Source organism: Pan troglodytes, chromosome 9, assembly GCF_028858775.2.
Source record: "Pan troglodytes isolate AG18354 chromosome 9, NHGRI_mPanTro3-v2.0_pri, whole genome shotgun sequence".
In the NCBI taxonomy this organism is placed as follows: domain Eukaryota; kingdom Metazoa; phylum Chordata; class Mammalia; order Primates; family Hominidae; genus Pan; species Pan troglodytes.
The window spans coordinates 134451755-134473165 of record NC_072407.2 but is presented as its reverse complement, the minus strand read 5'-3'; the positions used below and the strand labels follow the sequence as shown (position 1 = coordinate 134473165).

Below are 21411 nucleotides of genomic sequence, written 5' to 3'. Positions count from 1 at the left end.
TCATGGTTCACTCACATTGGGTCACATATCAGTACTTTGTTTCTTTGTATGCTTATATAATATTCCATTGTATAGGTGTATCACATTTTGTTCATTCATCTCTTGATAGATATTTGACTTGTTTTAAAATTTTGTCTATTATGACCAATGCTGCCTCAAACATTCATGCACAAGCTGTTGTGTGGGTATATGCCTTCATTTCTCATAGGTATATAGCTAGAGTAGAATTGCTGACCCATAGGATACTTTATATTTAGCCTTTTGAAGAACTTACAGACTGTCCTCCAAGGTGGCTGTGCTGTTTTACATTCCCACCAACTGTATTAGTCTATTAATTCTCCACATCCTTGCCAAACTTGTTTTTGTCTCTCTTTTTGATTAAAGTCATCATAGTGGGTGTGAAGTGATACCTCATTGTGGTTTTGATTTGCATTTTTCTGGTAAATAATGGTGCTAAACATCTCATGTGCTTATTGGTGATTAGTATATCTTCTTTGGAGAATTATTTATGCAACTCCTTTGTTCATTTTTAAATTGGATTATTTGACATTTTATTGCTTTTACATATTTTGACAGTAGTCCCTTATTAGATATATGATTTTCAAATACTTTCTCTTATTTTGTGGATTTTCTTTTCACTTGCTTGATAGTGTGTTTTGAAGCACAAACACTTTTAATTTGAATGAAGTCCGGTTTATCTATTTTTTCTGCTATTGCTTGTGCTTCTTGTGGTATAGCTAAGAATTCGTCACCTAATCAAAGGCTACATAGTTTTTCTTGTGTTTTCTTCTAAGTTTTAGCCCTTACATTTAGGTCTTTGATCTATTAATGTTTTGAGTTAATTTTTGTATATGGTATGAAGTAGGGGTCCAACTTCACTGTCTTGCAAGGGGATAGCCACTTGTTTCAGTACCATTCATTGAAAACACTATTCATTGCTCATTGAATTGACTTAGCACCTTGTTGGAAATGAACTGACCATAAAATATGGATATATTTTTGGATTCTCAATTCTATTCCATTGATGTATATGCCTATCCTTATGCTGATTTTTAATTGTGCATATTTTCTAAGAATGTGTTGGGAATTAAAGGAAGCAATGTATATACAGCACTTAATGCTAGGCTTCAAGAAATAAACATGAACTATTTTGTTGTTGCTGCTGGTGGTGTTATTACCCTGTTCCCAGGAGGAGCTCACTGATAAGACCCAACTTGTTGCTGAAAGACCATCGGCTCCCAGGGTTTTAGACCAGAACAGACCTGGGGATTTACAATCCAATGCCTCCATTCTAAAATTAACCAAAACAAATGAACAACAATGCATACACACAAACATACGAGCACACAAGTGCACATACAGCTCTAGCCAGACACATTAAATGATTAGAAAAATGTCACAGAGCTACAGAAGGAAAATATTCAGAATCTGCTCCTCCTTACACTTCATGCAGTGCTTTTTGCAAAATATTATACTATTTGAGTATACAGAATATCACATAACCTAGCCTAGATAAATGCCATAATTCCCAATTTGCTTCTGGTTTAAGAAATAAACATTTCTATTAAAATGCAAAAAGGTAGCCCCAGAAGGATAAAACATTGGATCCTTAAAAGTCTTTTCGGTATTATTTTTGTAAAATAGCCTTGAGTGTTTAAAACTGTAATGAAAAGTATTTCACATTTATATTAGCTTTCACATGGTCTCTTAATATTTTGTTATTCCCTGATAATAACAACAATAAAGTAAAAACAATAATAATAGCTTTTTAAGCCATTTTGAAGTAATTATCACTAATCGAATCGCCATTTCTCTGTGATGCAAATATTTTTATGCCCATTTCACAGTAGAGGAGGCTGAAACTTAATGGCTTGTGTACAAAAATCACACAGAAAATAGTAGGAAAAAAATTGTGTTCAAACCTTAGCCCCTGTAACTCCAAATCCCAAGATTTCTTTTTCTAACTCTACATACAGTCTTACATAAAACAGTTAAGACTAGACAACCAAATATTGTGACTGGACAGAGACAGGGCAGAGTTGTGATGGAGGGAAAGGCTGCCCTTGCAGTTACCTTGTGGAGCCATCTCTAATGGAGAGCAGGCCCTGGAGGGACAGGATGCTGAGGGATGTAATGGAAGCTGGGCAGCTCTGGGTGACTGGGAGAGGACCAGACAGAACAGGTGCCCCTTGCGGGGGTGTAGCAATGACTCCTAATCTTGGCTGCATGCCAAATTCACCTTGAGGACTTTCTGACACTATTACTCCCTGTTCTGATTCAGCTCTAATAATCCGCAATTTAAAAAAATTCCCAGAGAGTTCTTGACAACGTGGGAGTTCTTGACAATGTGGAGAGAATGAGGAAGCAGCCTTCAATAAGCACCTAGTTTTGGCCAAGGATTGAGCTCAGAGTTTTACCCATACCTTCACCCAACCCATAAGCAGGTGTCATGAACACTCCTCCTAGGGGAGGAAACCGCAAGATCCAGAACTCACCTGCACACAGGCATCCAGTTGAAGAGAGGCCAGGACCAGAGTCTGGAGCTGTGTGACCCCAAGGCCAGTGCTGTCCTGATGACCTGAACCCCTCTCACTGGGTCTGGCCCTGAGGGTTAAGACTGTGTCCCAGCATCCTGTCTTATGGACACATGTCAGTTCCTTTATCTTGTCCTGTCTACCTCAGAGCTGTTGTCAAGACCAAATTAGATAATAAAGCCCCAAACACCCATCACATACGAGGTATCATTACTTATTGCATTGCTAAGGGTGTGGGCAAGGCTGAGGTAGGGAGCAGCAGCAGCCACCTCTGCATCTGGTCCCAGGCCCACTTTTCTTCTGCTTCTCAGCTGAGATGAGGTCTGGGTCCCGGCTGAGCAGGACGTGGTGCTGATGTCCTGTACCCTGTTCCTTCTAGAAACAGACACCCCCTAAAAGAAAACATTTTAAAAGCCAATTTCTTCATACACATGTGAGATTTGCCCTGTGCATTTGCTTAGGCCCAATAGCTCAGTTTAAGAGGAGGAAATTGATGGTTAGTTATTGAATATGCACTTTTTACTCTGGTAGCTAGAGTGTTTATGCACATACATACTCTACATATACTCTATGTAGATATGAAACATATAGTAATGTTATACTATATTATTAAATATAATATACAATATATTATACCATATTATTATATGTAACATATCATATAATGTATTTAAATATATATATATATATATATATGTGTGTGTGTATATCTCCAAGGTAAGCTTTATTTATTTATAAGTCCCAACTTAAAGTTGGAAACTAAGATTTAAAAAATGAGCAATTAGGCACAGATTAAGCCATTTCTCTGATTCTAAATGGCATGAACAATATCAATAATGAGTATATACAAAGGCTAATAACAGCTAACATTTGCCAGGTACTCACTTATTTCCAGGCACTGTGCTCCTCTGTTGAGTACATTTATGTTTAGTTCTTGCAACAACCTGAAGAGACAAGTTTTCCATCCCTATTGTACAGATGAGGAGCCAGGGGCTTAGACTCAGTAAATAAAAGTTGTCCAATGCCAAGCAGGTCTCTTGGACTTCAGAACTGGAGGCATGTTCCCTGGCCTCTCACTTCCGTTTCCACCACATCATATCAACTTTATGCAGGCTGGGGCTGATATGTGCAAAATCACACCTTTCAATCCCAACTAACTTTACAGAAAGACGTGTTTCATCTTTGGGAAAGCCGTTTCCAGCTCAAGTCTTCTCTCTCACAAGTACACAATCGTTTGAGTAAAACAGTATACGGAGTAGTCATTTATTTATTTAACAAGTTTTTATTAAGCATCTATTAAATATTATGTGGCAAGCACAGTTCTAATTACTGGGAGTGTAGTGGTTTATAAAGCAGATAGTTTAGTGGGCCAGAGAGATGTTAAACAAATAATCATATAAATGGATATAAAAGCACAAAACTATGTATGTATTATACAAGAAAATGTAAAGATTGAGGAGAGATTGTAACAAGAGGACCTGAAGTAGTTATTGAGGGTGGGAGACTGGGGTCATTAGGAAAGACTTCTCTGAGGACGTGACATTAAAACTGAGCCCAGAAAAAAAATTACACATGTGAAGAATAGGATGGTGAGGATTTCAGGGAGAGGATAGAGCAAATGTCAATCTCTAGGATGGGAAACACTTGACACCTTATAAGATACTGAATTTAGAAACCCATGCACTCATACATTATGTTTCTAGGGATAAAGAAGATGCTACTGCATGTCAGTCATTGTGTGTATAATAGGAATGTAAGGATACCTATCACAGATCTTGTCCATGGGATAGCTCAGTTGCAAAGACAAATGGTGTGATAAAGGCATAAACAAGATTGTCTTGGGAAGAAGAGAAAGAGCAATTCAGGCATCACAAATAAGCTCTGAATGTGAGTTGAGAACTGGAGAGTGGGTGGATCAGATGGCATAGGTGTGGGAATGGGTTTTCCAAGCAGAGGGAATTGTATGTACAAGTAAAGGTACAAGTAAAGGTACAAGTAAAGGTACAAAGCTGAGAGGGTGATGGAGCTCTGGGGAGAGGCTTTAGAGAAGGGCCTAGAAGTTATGTTTTGGACAGACTGCAAAACAAATGGTTTTGTAAATCCTGCTAAGAAGTTTTAGACCTTCCGTCTTTAGCAAGGGGCAGATGTTGGAGGTTTTAGGCAGAAGCAAGATATTTAAAAGATAACTGTGGTATTTCTACCTCTGTCTATCAGTCATCTATTTGTCTATCAGTCTATCTGTCCGTTTATCTATCAATCATCTATCTCTTTCTAGCTACCCACCTACTTACCCAACCTCTGTCAATGTATCATCTGTCTTGCTATATTTCTATCTATATTGATCTTTCTTCTGCCTAGCTATTACCCATCTGTCATCTATCCAAAATGACCACATTTTGAAGTTACCGTAGTTGTGCATTGAACCCTCTGCACAATCTATGCCAAGGCCCTATTGTAAAACACCACCATCAGTGAAAGATAAGCAGATACCTGCAGCACCAGCAGGGAAGGCTCAATAGCGTCTGCACAGATAACACATTGTGCTACTTATTATCCTTTAGTTAAACTCTGTGAGTCTTATCGTTTTCTTTGAGTAATTTGGGCATTTCAGATAAGATTATTATTCATTTATTTATGTTTATGTGTATATTTACAAGCATTAGCAATATGTATAGATTCATTTGCTACAGATACTTGTCGAAAAATTAAACAAAGATCTGCCAAAATACGGAGAAGCATTTAAAAGCTATCCCCAAGTGTTCCTTTCTTCACAAAGTCATCATGGAAACAAGGGTGGAGTTGTAGTGATATTGTCAATTCAATTCAGATTTAAATTTACGTTAAAAGTATTGAATACCTTCCTTGGCAAGCAGCATGCATGGCCCTGGGGAAACAAGGACGGTGAAGATGGGCTCCTCCTGTTGCGGTCCGCAGTGTGCAAGGGGCGCTGACTTGAATGGGATGGTTTTGTTCATCATGGCAGGTACTGGGAGGGGAGATGCTCTGGGAAGGCATTTGAAGCAGAGCACACAAATGCGTGAACGCTTCTGGATGGAAATACTGTGTTTGGGGAATTGATCAACAATAAGCAAAGAGGAATCATAATGCAGTGAGATGAGCTCTCATTTACTAACCCTGTAATTTTGATCCATTTATCTCCCCATGCCTCAGTTTCTTCAATATTAATAGTGAGAATATTTATTCTATTTATCTCACCATTTGTAAGCAGCTTCTCTCCATAAACAAGCAATTTGAAAACAACAAAGTTGCATATTAATGTTAGTTTCTAAGGATATCATAATTAAGAAGAAAAGAACTTCCCTTTCTGCCAATTCATCCTCTGCACTTCCTTTTCTGTTGGCGATCCACACCCTAAAACTGTACTTATCTTTCCTCCTTGGAGACAATGACAGAGAACATGACGGAGCTACAGAGGATGGCAGACAACACTACCTGGGCTTAGAGGGAACATCTTGGTTAGCCTTTGCGATCCCACTTCAGGAAGCTCTTTCCTAATGGGTGACATTGACTGAGCGCCTGAGCAATGAGGATGACATGCTAAGCATCCATGGAATTTTACATATCTCTTAATCCAGCATCCTTCACACTATCACATGAGATACGATGTCTGTGGAAAGAACAGTTCTGAGTTGGTGGCTGTGCTGAGTTCTATCCCGAGGCACCATAGCTGTCTCCATTCACTGACTGTGCTTTCCCCAGCTGTGTGTAACTTACTATCAGGGAGCCTCTAGGGTCTGAAAAAAAATTAAGACAAAAAACTTCAGATGGCCGAACACTTCCAGCTGAAGCGACATTATTTTGAGAATATTTTGGAAGTTGCACTCGAGTTGTTGCTTTACAGAAGTGAAAAAAGTATTGACATTTCTAAGCCCAGAACTATTTTTTAACAAGCTAGAAAATATAGGAAAAAAAAAAACGGGTAGAACACCTTTCTCAAGAGAATGCAGTGTAGCTAGAATGTACACTATTTTTTCCCAGCATGTATTTGGGTAAAATATGTGCACTGAAATTTCAGGCCAAATCCTAATGCAGAAATAATCCCAAATATGGCAGATTTATAAGCTAGGCAATTTTTATTTATTTGCTAATGTAGATTCCCTTAAGAGCTCAAATGTTCTACTTTTTACTCATGGCTTCTCCTTGAAAAGACTTACCTGTAAGGTCTCAGCAGCATAAAACTCCAAGCTGCAAAATCGTCTGAATTCAGCATTTGCCATAATTCTCCTTTGCCATCAACTCAGGTTGGTTTGGAATTGACTTGCACTGTACCTGTTTGGTAATTAATAATTCACAATTAAATTGGCAGTACAAATAAATTAGCATGTCTGCAGGCTTGGAGCCTCCACTCTCTGTGTTATCTTCCTTTTATTTGAGGATCTGAAAGAAAATTAGAAAGAAAGGTTTGAGTATCTAAAGTCTTCCATTCAAAGCTTTACCTCCCTTAGTTTTGGGACTTCTTTTCAATCTGTTTTGGATCTTTCTTTCAAAGAGAAATTAAGCATGTACCATTGTCAGCCTGTGTGATTTACACTGAGGAGTAGAGATGTGTGTGATTCCACACTTGCCCTCCAGCTCCTCATCCTCTAGGTGCAAAGACAGTCAGAAGACAATAAACTGCCATACACAGAGCATGTTCAATACCCTTCCTGAGACAGGTCTAAACAAAATGCAGCAGAAGAGATGGCTGCTTCTGCTTTCAGGATGTGGGGAGAGGTCAGGGCAAATGGCAGAGGAGAGAGGATGTTGGGGTACCCTTGGAAAGATGAGTCATATCTGTTCAGGTAGGGAATCAAGAAAAGACAGTCAAGGAATAGAAAAGTTATAGGAGTGCTGATGCTTTTAAAATATTTGGGAGAGGACAAGGGGCCAGTGTGTGCCATGTGCTGTGTTAGAGGAAACAGGGCCTGAGATGAGGTTTGTCAGTGGGTTTGGGGTTTCGACTCCAGAGAGCTCAGGTCATGCAGAAGGGTTTGTTTGCTTGTTAAACCTGGTAGAGTGTGTGCCATGTGCTGTGTTAGAGGAAACGGGGCCTGAGATGAGGTTCATCGGTGGTTTTGGGGGTTCGACTCCAGAGAGCTCAGGTCATGCAGAAGGGTTTGTTTGTCAAACATGGTAGGCCATTCTGGGGTGAAGGAGTAAGGAGGACAGCAGTTTGCTTCCATGATTACTTGGAAAGACTGCTCTGGTTACATGTAGGGAATAGATTGGAGGGACCCCAAAATGGAAGGAGACCAGGTGGAAGGTTCACGGTGGGAGGCTATTGCAATTATCTCCGTGAAAATTGGTGAGAAACAACCAGGACAGTGGTGATGATAAATAAGAGGTGAGAAGGAATCTAGGCGTTTTCCAATACTGACCTTTAAGTTGAAGAGCATCAAGGCCTGGAGGTGAAAGAGTAAGACCAGGTGTCATTTTAGGCTTTGTAGTGCTGTGGGTACGTGGGCATGGTCCTGGCCCATGAGAGGAAAACTGTTGTTTGTGAAATATGTTTTTTCTGTCATCATCATGATCATTGTCATCATCATCTTAGGAGCTAACATTTATTGAGTGCTTACTTTATATCAGTCACTCTGCTGAGCCATTATTTCACCTAAACCTCACAATACAGTGAGTTTAGCTACCATTATCATCCACATTTCCTGAGTGAGAAGAATAAAGCTCAAAGGGACAAAGGCAGGTCACCTTGCTAACGGTCATGTAGCAGGTGAGGAATTAAACTGATTAAAACACTGGTCTATCTGAATCCAGAGCCCTGCTCCTAACCAGTAGGATATGATGCCATTTAAAAAATACAATTTGGAGTACAATCTCATGGTTACAGTAGCAGTAAGGACACCCACACATTGCTGGTTGGATCCAGGATTTTCCAACTCTATCAAGAGAGTCAGAAAATTTCACTGAGTTTTAAAGGATGTGTTTTAAGGGATGATTGGGGATTTTCAGGTTAAAATAAGTGAGAAATAAAAGAGTTCCACAATGGAACAACCTGTTCAAGGTCAAAGATTTTTAAAGGGTCTGGGATATTCAGAAAATAGTAACTAACTCAGCGTTATCAGCATTTTGAGTGCAATGTTGGGGAAGGCTTGAGGCTGAGGACAGGGCTCCCTAATGGTTATCAGCTTATGCCACTGATTCCACTAAAAACAGTAGACATGGGGATAAACAGGAGCTCTTGGAAGGCTTTGTGAATATTTTTGATTTTGCCTTTCAATCAACAGTCACACCATCTCTCAATTCCTCTGCTTCCCACCGCTGTTCCCACATCTGCTTCCTGCTATCACCAAGGTATAATATAGAGCTCCTTCTACCATAAATACAAGGCAAATGTGTATGGCCGTATCCTTGGCAAATCAAGCAACTTGAAATTTATTACTGCAAACAATATTTATTATAAAAACATGCTATACAAAAATTTGTAGGCTAACACCTCCTTTTAAGTGCAAAGAATTATTCTCAGGTATTTCTTCTATCCTGTTTCCTTACAGTTCCTCCTCAGATCATGAATATCTCCTCAGACATCACTGTGAATGAGGGAAGCAGTGTGACCCTGCTGTGTCTTGCTATTGGCAGACCAGAGCCAACTGTGACATGGAGACACCTGTCAGTCAAGGGTAAGGTGCTGACCTGGAGGACGTTTTCAGAGGTAGTATGTTAAAGTCTTGGCTCTTATGCACAACAGAGCTTCAGGAATCAGAAAACATTTTGTAATCCAGTCATAGAAAATCAAACAGGCAATATGCACCAATTGCTGGCTATTTCATTTCGAAAGAAGGATTCATAGAGGAAATTTGCTAAATGATGGTGTCAGTCATTTTTATGGCCTTAGATGGCTTTTGTTTTCCAAACTATGAAGAACAAAGGACATAAGAATAACTTCCAATGAAGATGTGAATTTCTGAAAGTAGAGGTGGGTCAGTTGGTGGTTTGTTCTTCCTGGAAGTAGAGTGCAAGAGTATTAGCGTGGCCATGGAGAACTTTGGCATTATTGTGCGTCCAGGAGTAAAAGGATCTCCTTGCTTCAGCACTTTTAGGACATTTATCCAGAGCCACACATGTCTGACATGTCCATAAATAGTTCACCTTGAGTGGAAGAAGGATGATGGAAATGGTTAAGTGCATTTGGGCATGACTGTGCTGAGCATTCAATAATTGGTATGAAAACATCAGTTAAAACCATTTCCAACTTAATAGCAAGGGAACCAGAAGGACAGTGGGGCTTGCCCTCTTGGAAATAAAACTTGCCCCAAGTCAAACTTGAAGAGGTAGGCACAGAGCCACTTGAAATATTTACACTGTTACTAAAAGCTGTGATTAATTCTAGGAATTATACAAGAAACAAGAGCTTCCTCAGGCATTAAACATTCAAACATGAAAGCAAGTAAGCAGGAAAAATGTGTGGAATATGCCTACATAACATTCAAAAATAATATTGATCTACAAGAAAGTTTAAGAGTAAATCTTAGTAATATTGAGAAAGACAAAGCTTTGCCAGGACAAGAAAAGCCCTAACCGTAACAGAACAAAAGTGATAAATTCATATTAATACTGAAATACCCAAAACTGTGTGATTTAAATAACAGAAATTTATCTCCTCACTTCTCTGGAGGCTAGATGTCTGAGATCAAGGAATCAGCAGGGTTGGTTCCTTTCAAGAGCCTGAGGGAGAATTCATTCCACGTCTTTCCCCTAGATGCTGATGGTTTGCTGGTAATCACTGGCATTGCTTGACTTGTAAATATATTACCCTGATCTCTGCCTTCATCTTCACATGGCCCTCTTCCTAGATGCATCTGTGTCCAAGTTGTTCCTTTTAATAAGGATATAAGCCATAATATATCAGTGTCCACATGAGTAATTTCGTTTTAACTTGATTACCTCTGTAAAGACCCTATTTCTAAATAAGGTCACATTCTGAGGAATCAGGGGTTAGGAATTCAAGGTATCATTTTTATAGGCTTGTAACTTAACTCGTCATAGCCTTCATCAAAATTAAAAACCTTCGGTGGAGCCACAGACTGGATAAAAACATTGCTTGTACATATATTTGACAAAAAATTTACATCTAGTGTATATGAAGAATTCTTCCAACACAATTCTAACACTCCACTTCAAACTGAAAAAAAATGGGCAATTCCAAAAGAAGATACAGTATATGAATGGCAAATAAGTACACAAAAATATGACTAACATCTTCATCATATAAATAAAAATCAAACCAAGATGAGATACCGTTATATAATCCCTAGGAAGACTAAAACTAAAAAGGCTGATAATATCGAGTGTTGGTGAGGATGTGGATCAACTGAAGCTTTATATATTAACTCTGCAACTGTGAAAACATATAAGCACTATAGGAAACAATTTCACATTTTGTTATAAAGTTAAACATACACTTAGCGTACGACCCAGCAATTCCACTCCTAGGCATTTATTCAAGATAAATGAAAGCATATGCTCACAAATGTACATTGTACACAAATGTTTTTAGCAGCTTCATTAATAATAGCTGTAAACGACGAATAACCCAAATAACCATTGACAGGCAAATAGATTAATTGTGGAATATTCTAACAACAGATTGCTACTCAGCAATTAACAGGAACAAACCACTGGTGCACATAACAAAATGGATAAATCTCAAAAACGGCATGCTGAGGAAGTTAAGCTAAAAATTAAAAAATATATGCTGTATGAATTTGTTTGCATGAAATCCTATAATAGGAAAAACTAATCTAGAATGGCAGAAGTCAAGTCAGTGGTTACCTAGGGTAGGGATTAGGGGAGAAGTGACTGCAAAGGGCCACAAGAAATTCTGGGGATGTTGGAAAAGTTCTGTATCTTGAAGGTTATGTTGGTGTCAAAATTAGTCAAAACTAATAAAACTGTAAAAAAAAAAGTGCATTTTATTGTAGGTAATTATATTTCAATTAAATTTGAAATATAAATATACCGAAATGTAGACAATAATGATCTGAATTTTTTTCTTAATTTGGAACATTAATTAGGTCATTGCACTTATCAAATAAGAGACTGGATCTTTTACCAGGAGCATCATTCAATCTTTTGCTGCTTTTCACTTTGTGGACTGAGAACACATATTTTTGCTCCTGCCTTGTTATAGGGAAAGATAATGCTAATAAATTAGCCTAATATTCTTGGTATAAAGACCTCAGCTATTAAAACCTAGAATGTCTCTATATCATAAAGTAAAATTAATGAGAGTATTAAAGTATATGTAAGGGATATCACAAAACTCAAATTTAATATAAACAGAGCAATAATGTTCCCCAAGACATGGGTTCCATGATAATTTTGCCTAAAGTTAGAGATAATTTTGGATTTATATTATATACAAAACTATGTCTAACTTTTATATATTTGGTAAAATCAAATATCTTTATAAATGCTTGAAATCCCAGAATGTAGTTATTTGATCCTAAACACACAGTTCTCTAAGCTTGGAAATCATTTAAAAGGCATTTTAACTTTGTGTAAATGTCCTGAAACAATTCATTATAATGGTACACTGGTAAGATTTTCCTTTTAAAATAAGGGAGATTCATTCATATTCCCAATCTTTTATAGAGTGTAATAGTTGCAATTTAGCCTCACTGGAAAATCCTAAATTTAAATGATCCCTCTCTTCTTTAAATCTCACAGGCTGTGCTGTACTTTGAAGTTGCCTTTGTTTTCTCATAGGCTTGGCCTTAACTTTGCTATCCTTCATTTTCACTCTTGTCTTCCCCCTTCCCTCTCTCAATGACATTTAAGCATTTGAACTCCAAAAAATTGTTTCCTTTGAAAAGCACACGGGCCATGCTAATCTTCTCTGTATCGTTCCAATTTTATACCTAATGTAGGTGATGGGTTGATGGGTGCAGCAAACCACCATGGCACGTGTATACCTATGTAACAAAACTGCATGTTCTGCACATGTACCCCAGAACTTAAAATATAATAATAAAAAAAGAAAAGCTCTGGAACATGAAGTATTTGTAAGTTTAAAATTTGCATCTGCAGGGTGACTGCCAATATTTATTTTCAGAAGGATGCTCCTTCTCACTTGCAATTAGGGAGTTGTTCTAAAAGATTAGAAGTACATTCAATAAAACTTGAACGTCAAACAGCATTTTTTTGGAAAAATTTGTTGATGGATTCAACATGGAAGAATAAGAAATAAAGGTTGCAATGACATTTTCTTTCAAATTCCAGTAGGATTATGGTGGAGGAGTTAGCTAATGCAATATTTGAAATATATGATTTAAATTTGGGGATCTATAAACAGGGACAAGTAAATCAGCCTTCATTTAAGAAAAATATTTTAATGAGCAGTTATTAAAAATTAAAAATAGTAACAATCACACTTACAGTTTAAGATGGCAATATAAGTACATGCTGTTGACCCCTTACAATTACAGAAAAGAGGTAAAAATAAATGAATAAATAAATCCATTATCACATTGGAGAAAAATAATAGTAAGCTTTGATGGATCAGAAACTATGAGGATTCTCTGAAATATAAAAAGTAGACAGACATAATGAAGGAAAAAATACAGCTCAAAATACAGAAACGTGATCTCTACCTGAGATGATAATGGTTGAAGAGTGAAGGTTTCAGGTGGTGCTGCACTGGTAAGTGAGTAAAGTTGATTGGAGTGGGAGGAGGCAAGGGAGTGAGAGGAGTCTGGGTAGCCTCTGCCCATGTTGGTGGTGTAAATACTCCCATCATTGATGTTTCTGGGGAACCCCTTTGAAGTAACTTTGCTTTTCAGGTATATTTGTTTCACAAAAACAAACAAACCAAAGACATATCCTTCTTACCAAAGGAGGGTAAAAGTTTTGAAGCATCCCCAAGTTTCCAAAGGTGGATCCCAAGACATCCCAGCTTTTCTACTCTCTAGACTGCGTAAGCTGCTGGAGCCCTGTCGACCTCTCATCTCCTTGGCAGTACTTAAAGTGTACCAGGATTCCCAGAACCTGGGCATTTTCTGAGGACACATGCCTCACTTTTGAGGAAAGCTGGATGTTACCAGGATCATGATTAAGTGTTGTGAACATAATGAAAAGCACTGTGCAAACGTCCCTTTGGGGTTTTGCTGTTTCTATGCAAACTGCTGAACTTTTGACTGTGTATTCATTCTTGATCTTTAGATACAAAAATCTATACTTAATTTTTTCAATAGCAGCCAATGGCTTATTAAAAATATTTATATAGATCTGCTAGAGGGTATGGTACTTGCGTAACAGCCTTCACACATATGGAAATCTGTGCTTAGTGACCCATGGCCCAGGAAGTAGGATGATGATGGAATCACACAGGCTGCTGCCTCAAATAATTTTCCAAAGGAAAAAGTCAGGTCCCAAAACAAGCAAGCAAGGTGGATTGGAATACATTGTGAATCAGCTGCACTTCAAGAATTACTTCCTTTCCCATTCCTGAAGGACAAGAGAAGGGAAGCTGGGCCAGCATAAACTGGCAGGCTCTTCTAGGCACATGAGTAATGTGAAAAAGTTGCAGGGATGGGAGTGGCAGAAGATCCTGGAGTCTGTTTTGTTCTAAGGAGGGTAGTCATCCCCTCTTGCAATGCCATAGTCATACACTGCGATGCCTCACACACCTGGCTCCATTGCCATGACATATTTGGAAAGGCTAGATGTTTGGGAAAAATAACAAAGGCTTCCTTCCTGTCTCCCCTCCACTGAGATTTTAAGATGACAACTCTTCACCTATGAGTTGCTCATGGAGTCTACTCAGATACAGTAACATCTCAGGGAGCAAGTGCATGAGCTATTTCATACAAGTGAATTTTCCAGGTAACCAAAGCTGACTCTTTTATGCGTTTACTCAAGTTATTTCTAATGAAAGCATTTAAAACATGAATTAGGTTGTACTTTGTGTATTTGTGTCTAGTGAATGCCATTTAGCCTCATCTTTATATTGTAACATCAAGATTATACATATCGATTGTATCTTGGCATTTGGGGACTGGGATAACTAGGAATATGACCCTTTAATGCTGTCAATACTGTTTAAATTCTTGTGTCTTTTTAAAAATAGCGACTGTATTTTTTCTTTCTTCCATTCAATCAGACTTGTCAGTTCTTCCTAAAGTCAGTGCACCTGTCTTTTAGCAGCCGCATTTCTTCTGATCTGCTTCTAATTTGTCTTGAGCAAGAATCCATAAAACTAAGTTGATTAGTCCTAAATAAGAACTAGTGGTGGGAAAGGGCCTTCTCTGAGTATAGGGCATTAGCTTTCAGGAATGTGATCAATGGCACTGATGACACCTGTCTGGGGGAAATAATGTTTGGCTTTGTTCTAGATATATGAGGTTGATAAATGAGTGAATTCCATGGAAGTAAAGAGCTAATACTAGCAAAATCACCACCTATGGTTATCACCTGGTTAGGCAGTTTTGTCTTCTAGTCACTCTGGTAGATGTTCAGGTTAGAAATGTACTGATCAGCTGAGCGCGGTGGCTCATGCCTTTAATCAGAGCACTTTGGGAGGCTGAGATGGGCGGATCACCTGAGGTCAGGAGTTCAAGATCAGCTTGGCCAGCAGGGTGAAACCCCATCTCTACAACCACGCCTGTAGTTGCAACTGCTCAGGAGGCTGACGCAGGAGAATCGCTTGAACCCAGGAGGCGGAGGTTGCAGTGAGCCGAGATCAGGCCATTGCACTGCAACCCGGGTGATAAAAGCGAAACTCTGTCTCAAACAAAAAAGTACTGATCCATGACTGTTTCTGCTACAGCGTTCATTTTTCATGCTAGAAATTCCTAAAGAGAAAGTTTTAGAAGGAATCACCAAGTTCTTAGCACTCCAAATAAAAGATACACTGACCCGCACTTGTGTATAGGTATCGATCCCTGTTGGATGGTGGTGTTAGCCCATTGGCAGAACATGGACTTCAGAGTCTTATCAACCTAAGCATGAGATCTGGACTGAGTTGTTAACGCCCTGAGTGACTTTAGAAATGTCGATTTATCTCACTGATCCTCAAAACCCTTTACTGCAAAATGGGAACAACTTTATCAGTTTATTTTAGGAATCAAAACAGAGAATGAATGGAAAGCAGGTAATAGTGCTGAATCCTAACTCAACAGTTATTTCTAAACTGTAGTTGTGTCATATTTGCATTTGAATGCATTCTTTGAATCCATGTAGCATACAGATAGCCTGGGTACTTGTTATGATGGTATTATGATGAGTGCATACTGTATGCCCAGCCCTGTTTTGTACATTTTTTGTGTTTTAACTCATTGAATGTGCCAGCAGCCTTGGGAGAAAAGTGATAATTTTTACTATTTTATTACCTCTTGTCTTTGTCTCTTATTCCTTGACAGTCCTGAGGTCTTTGATTCATTTCTTTGGCCTGAGTGTAGATTGGGAATGATATAGCAGTTTTATTTGTGATAGGCAAAAAGGCAAATGTCCTTCATTGGGTATATGGTTAAACTGTGGTACAATCACACCATGAAATACTACACAGCAATACAAAGGAATGAACTATTGTTACATTTGACAACTTGGATGGACCTGAAAGGCATTGTGATGAATAAGAAGAGTTGGTCTCAAAAGGTTGCATATTGTATGATTACACTTTTATAACATTCTTGAGTTGTCAAAATCGTAAATATGCACAACAGGCCAGCAGTTGCCAGTGGTGAGAGTGGCAAAAGGAAAGGGAAGCAGAAGGCAGTTGCCTTGGGTTGATGGAGCTGTACTGTATCTTGATTGTTATGGTACCTATATGACTCTATATGTGTGACTGAATGTTGCCGAACTATACACAAAGACATAAAAATAAGTACATGCAAAAACTAGTGAAATCCAAGTAAACTCCACAGTGCAATTATTCATAACTTTATTTATTTATTTTTAATTTTTAATTTTAATTTTTATTTTACTTTAAATTCTGGAATGTGCAGGATGTGCAGGTTTGTTACATAGGTATACTTGTGCCATGGTGGTTTGCTGCACCTATCAACCCATCATCTAGGTTTTGAGCCCAGCATGCATTAGGTATTTGTCTTAATGCTCACGCTCCCCTTCCCCCTTACACCCCAACAAGCCCCAGTGTGTATTGTTCTCCTCCCTGTGTCCAGAGAACATGCAGTATTTGGTTTTCTGTTCCTGTGTTAGTTTGCTGAGAATGATGGCTTCCAGCTTCATCCATGTCCCTGCAAAGGACATGATCTCATTCTTTTTTATGGCTGCATAGTATTCCGTGGTGTACTAAAACACCAAAAGCAATTGCAAGAAAAGCCAAAATTGACAAATGGGATCTAATTAAACTAAAGAGCTTCTGCACCACAAAATAAACCAGCATCAGAGTGAACAGGCAACCTACAGAATGGGAGAAACTTTTTGCAATCTACTCATCTGACAAAGATCAAATATCTGGAATCTATAAGGAATTTAAAGAAATTTACAAGATAAAAAAACAGTCCTATCAAAAAGTGGGCAAAGGATATGAACAGATACTTCTGAAAAGAAGACATTTATGTGGCCAAAAAACATGAAAAAAAGCTCATCATCACAGATCACTGGAGAAATGCAAATCAAAATCACAATGAGATACCATCTCATGCCAGTCAGAATGGCAATTATTAAAAATTCAGGAAACAATGAATGGTTGTGGAGAAACAGGAATGCTTTTACACTGTTGGTGGGAGTATTAATTAGTTCAACCATTGTGGAAGACCATGGCGATTCCTCAAGGATCTGGAACCAGGAATACCATTTGACCCAGCAATCTCATTACTGGGTAATGGTATTTGGTATATACCCAAAGGATTATAAATCATTCTACTATAAAGGCACATCCACACATGTGTTTATTGCAGCACTATTTACAATAGCAAAGACTTGGAACCAACCCAAATGCCCATCAATGATAGACTGGATAAAGAAAATGTGTCACATACAACTTTATAAATACAACTTTATATATAATACTATATGCATACACACACACACACACACACACACACACATATATATATATATATATATATATATATATATATATATATTTAGTTACATAAGATGACACCATTGGGGGAGATGGGTGATAGTACTGGGTACCTATCTCTACCATTTTTGCAACTTCCTGTGGATCAACAATTATTTCCAATGAAACAATTAAAAAAATAGAAATACAAGGAAAATGAGTCTCTAGTATTCCATTAACAACCTATTCCTATATATGCTTATATAAGAATTTGTTGTTTCTAAAATATTTTCACATGAATCATCTCAAGTGGGTTTATAGCAGCTCCCTAAAATAGGTCAGAGAAAGAATAGTTTGTCTATTTCACAGGGAGGGAAACAGATGGAAAGGTTAAGTAATGACAAATGAGTCACAGCTAACTAAAATGGTAGCTTTATGAAAAGAACCTAGTTCCTGATTTTCAAGTCTGGAGCTCTTTATATTATACAAAGATGGCTTCCATAGCTTGAGGTTGGAATAGGTATAATGTAAAATGATATATTGAATCAAATTCTGCTTGTTATCTGGGGCACCCAAGGGTGCTCACTAGCTTTGAGCATCACCCATACTCTTGCCTTGCCTTTCCTAAGTCCACACCTACCTTCCTATGTCTAGTCTCTTTCTAGCTTCCACCCAGTATTGTTCTAACAAAAGCACAGCCTCCAAATCAAAGCCACATTCATGCCATTGTCCGCTGTAGGTCCCTGTTGTTCCTCTGTGTCAATTAAAATAAACCTGCTGAGACTTCCCAACGTCATTTCTCTTCTAAGCCATCCCAGGTAACAGTTCCAGCCACTAATAGGAATTGCCTATTAGTTGACCTGCTGCATCATCCAGTCTTGCTACTACTTCTTTGTCTCTCTCCAAGGCAGCTAGGAGCCTTGTTTCTAATCTGAAGTCATGTTTAGAGCCTAATTAATCCCTGGAGTGTGAGAAAGAGGTGTCTGAGATGAGAAATCAAGGTTATACATATCTTGCTCAGTGGAACAGTTATGGGCAAACAAGCTGTTCCTCTCACATTTTTGCAAAGCAAATTTATGTTCACTAACTTTGGTTCTTGTTGTAAATGAGAAGTGTGTGAAGGTCTAGCAATGCGCTTTTCGCCATATGGGTACCCATATGTTTTCCCCCTTTGCTTGCGTACATTTTCGCTTTGGCATGCACATATGCCTGTATTTTTGCAACTTAACAATATTAAAACTAATCCCATTTATGCTCCTTTTGGGTGAGTTGATTGAGTCATAAATTCCTGAGAATCTCCTTCTTGGGAGGCTGAAGTTCTTTTGTGCAAGCGGGAGGACGGCAGAGCAATCTATCCTAGCAGAGGGATGCCTTCAGCAAGCGTCACTGTGCAGCTGATGGCCCTGACCCAAACTCCAGAGTGCTAACCTAACACTGGAAGTCTCAGAAATGTAGATTCATAATGCCTTCACATTGACCCCCACCTTCCCTCCCCAAGGTGGAAAACCCTCACTAAGAAATGAGTAGTAATTACCTAGGGTTCTCTTTCTAAAGTCCCAGGTGAATTAACACATCTTACAACAAACAATTATGATGTCTTTAAGCTGTGGTTCTTGATAGGTGACCACACTTTCTACTTAATACTCCTCACACTGAATTGAGAAACTATGCATGTCAGAAATGGGACAGCTGGAAATTAGGCTTGCACGGAAATGATGCTTAGATTCTTCACTGGGCATTTTAGAGAATAAATATGAGAATGGATATTACTTGTATCATATCTAGTGAAAAACCCAACTAACTTAAATGTAAAATTGGAACTGGAAATCCTGCTTACCGTCTGTTGTAAAGCTGTCTATCTTTGTCTCTTATGCCCTCATTCATTCACTCATTTAATGCATTAAGACTATTTGCTTTCCCTTTAGCAACAATGATGTGTAAGATAGATGTTGTTCCTGCCCGTCTGGAGCCTATGGTCTAGTGGGAGAGAGAGCTATTTATCAGGTGATCAAGGCCATGGCATCTCACAGTGTGGTAGCTGCTGTGAGGATGGGAAAAAGGGTGGTATAGCCTAGGGTAACTTTTCCCTGAGATAGTGACATTTGAACAGACACCTGAAGATTAACAGAAGTCAGGGAGGAGGGGAACTGGAATGAGGGCATGTATTGAGGCTGGGCTGAGTAGAAGCCTTCAAGGCAGGGAACAGTACATCCAAATGTCCCGAGGTGTGCTGGAGCTGGCTCTTCAAGTTAAAAAGAGCTGTGTCTTGAATGCATAGAAAGCAGGCGAGACAATGGCCTGAGATGGGATACTCATAGACCAGATTGTCTACAGCCCTTTAAAGAGTTAGGTCCTTTGCAGGGACATGGATGAAGCTGGAAGCCATCATCCTCAGCAAACTAACACAGGAACAGAAAACCAAACACTGCATGTTCTCACTCATAAGTGGGTGTTGAACAATGGGAATACATGGGCGCAGTGAAGGGAACAACACACACTGGGGCCTGTCGGGGTTGGAGGCAATGGGAGGGAGAGCATCAAGATAAATAGCTAATGCATGCGGGGCTTAAAACCTAGGTGACGGGTTGATAGGCGCAGCAAACAACTATGGCACATGTATACCTATCTAACAAGGCTGCATGTTCTGCAAATGTATCCTAGAACTTAAAGTAAAGAAAATAATTTTTTAAAAAAGTTTTGTCTTTATTCTGATAGCACTTGGAAATAGCAAAAGAGTTTCAAGTAAGAGAGCTTGGAAGTAAGATGTTATTGTCTGGATTTAACTAAGAACATCTCATTTCTGATCTACTCATTCTCTACGTAAATCTGCAGTTGACTAAACCTCTGTCTATTTCCCCACCTAGAAACCAGAAACTAATTAGTAATAATATGCTTTACATATGGAGGAATGGAGGATGGATTCTGATAGTATCTATTCTGAATACTTTCTACATTATAATATGAGAATGAATATTAACATGTATCATAGCAAACGAAAAGCCCAACTAACTCAAAAGTAAAATTACAATTGGAAAGGCACCCATTGCTGCCTGCTGTATGTTGTAAAGCCTTCTCTATGCAATTGCTATATCAAATTATGCTATTGAAATCAGTCGGACACTGATAAAATTGAGACCGACTTTACAAGTTCTGTAGATCTAATTGGCCTCAGCAGTGGGTCCGCAGTGACTCTTGCTGCTGAACAAAAAATGTGGGCTTCAATAGAAAATAATAAGCAGCCTGGTTCCATACTAACATACTGCAGCCACCTCTGGAGATAATGCACTTTAATTTAGACACTGAGCTCCTTCATCTGGCCAGATGTTGAAGGAATCTTAGAAAGGTTTGTTTCCTCCTTCCCTTCTGGATGAGCACCCTTGATAGTACATTTAAAAGACCTCTGGGTCCAGCTCTGTGCACCTGCCACCCTTGGTGTTCCCTTTTCAAAGCCATTTATACTTCTTTCTAAAAATCTCTACATCCCTAGGGTAAAATTCCTATAAGTCACCTTTTCTTGCTTAAGCTGTTTTAAATTAGGTTTCCATCACTTAGAGCCAAAGTAGCTCTGATTAAATTCACATGCCATGTAGAGGGCAGTATCTAACTGAGCCAAGTAGAACATAATCCCTGCTCTAAACTGAGAGCCGTGTAGAATGGGGAGACACGTACATGGTACCACAAGGTGACTGGGGCCTAACCAGCTCTGAAAAGACCTCTTTCATATGTAGAAGAGATAGAGAGGTGGTGGCCTGGAGTCATTGATTAACTTTTCAAGACCACTGTCTCCACCATGGGTTGAAGACCTTGTGGCTGGATTTAGAACTCTGGGTGGGCAGCAGAAGAGGTTCGACATCTAAATCAGCTAGAGTCAGTCTGAGAAAGACACCTTGGCTGTGG

General features: G+C 38.8%; 1 protein-coding gene and 1 pseudogene across 5 annotated transcripts in view; one reads left to right on the top strand and one right to left on the bottom strand.

The window, feature by feature from the left end:
- Positions 1-21411, top strand: part of OPCML (opioid binding protein/cell adhesion molecule like) — a 1137716-nt gene that overhangs the window by 1014927 nt on the left and 101378 nt on the right. For all 5 annotated transcript variants that reach the window (XM_016919880.4, XM_016919883.4, XM_009424509.5 and 2 more), the window contains one exon: positions 9041-9166. In XM_016919880.4, coding sequence (XP_016775369.1) covers positions 9041-9166 — 126 coding nt within the window. The remainder of the gene's footprint in view (positions 1-9040; positions 9167-21411) is intronic.
- Positions 12339-12417, bottom strand: LOC112204860 (U6 spliceosomal RNA; annotated as a pseudogene).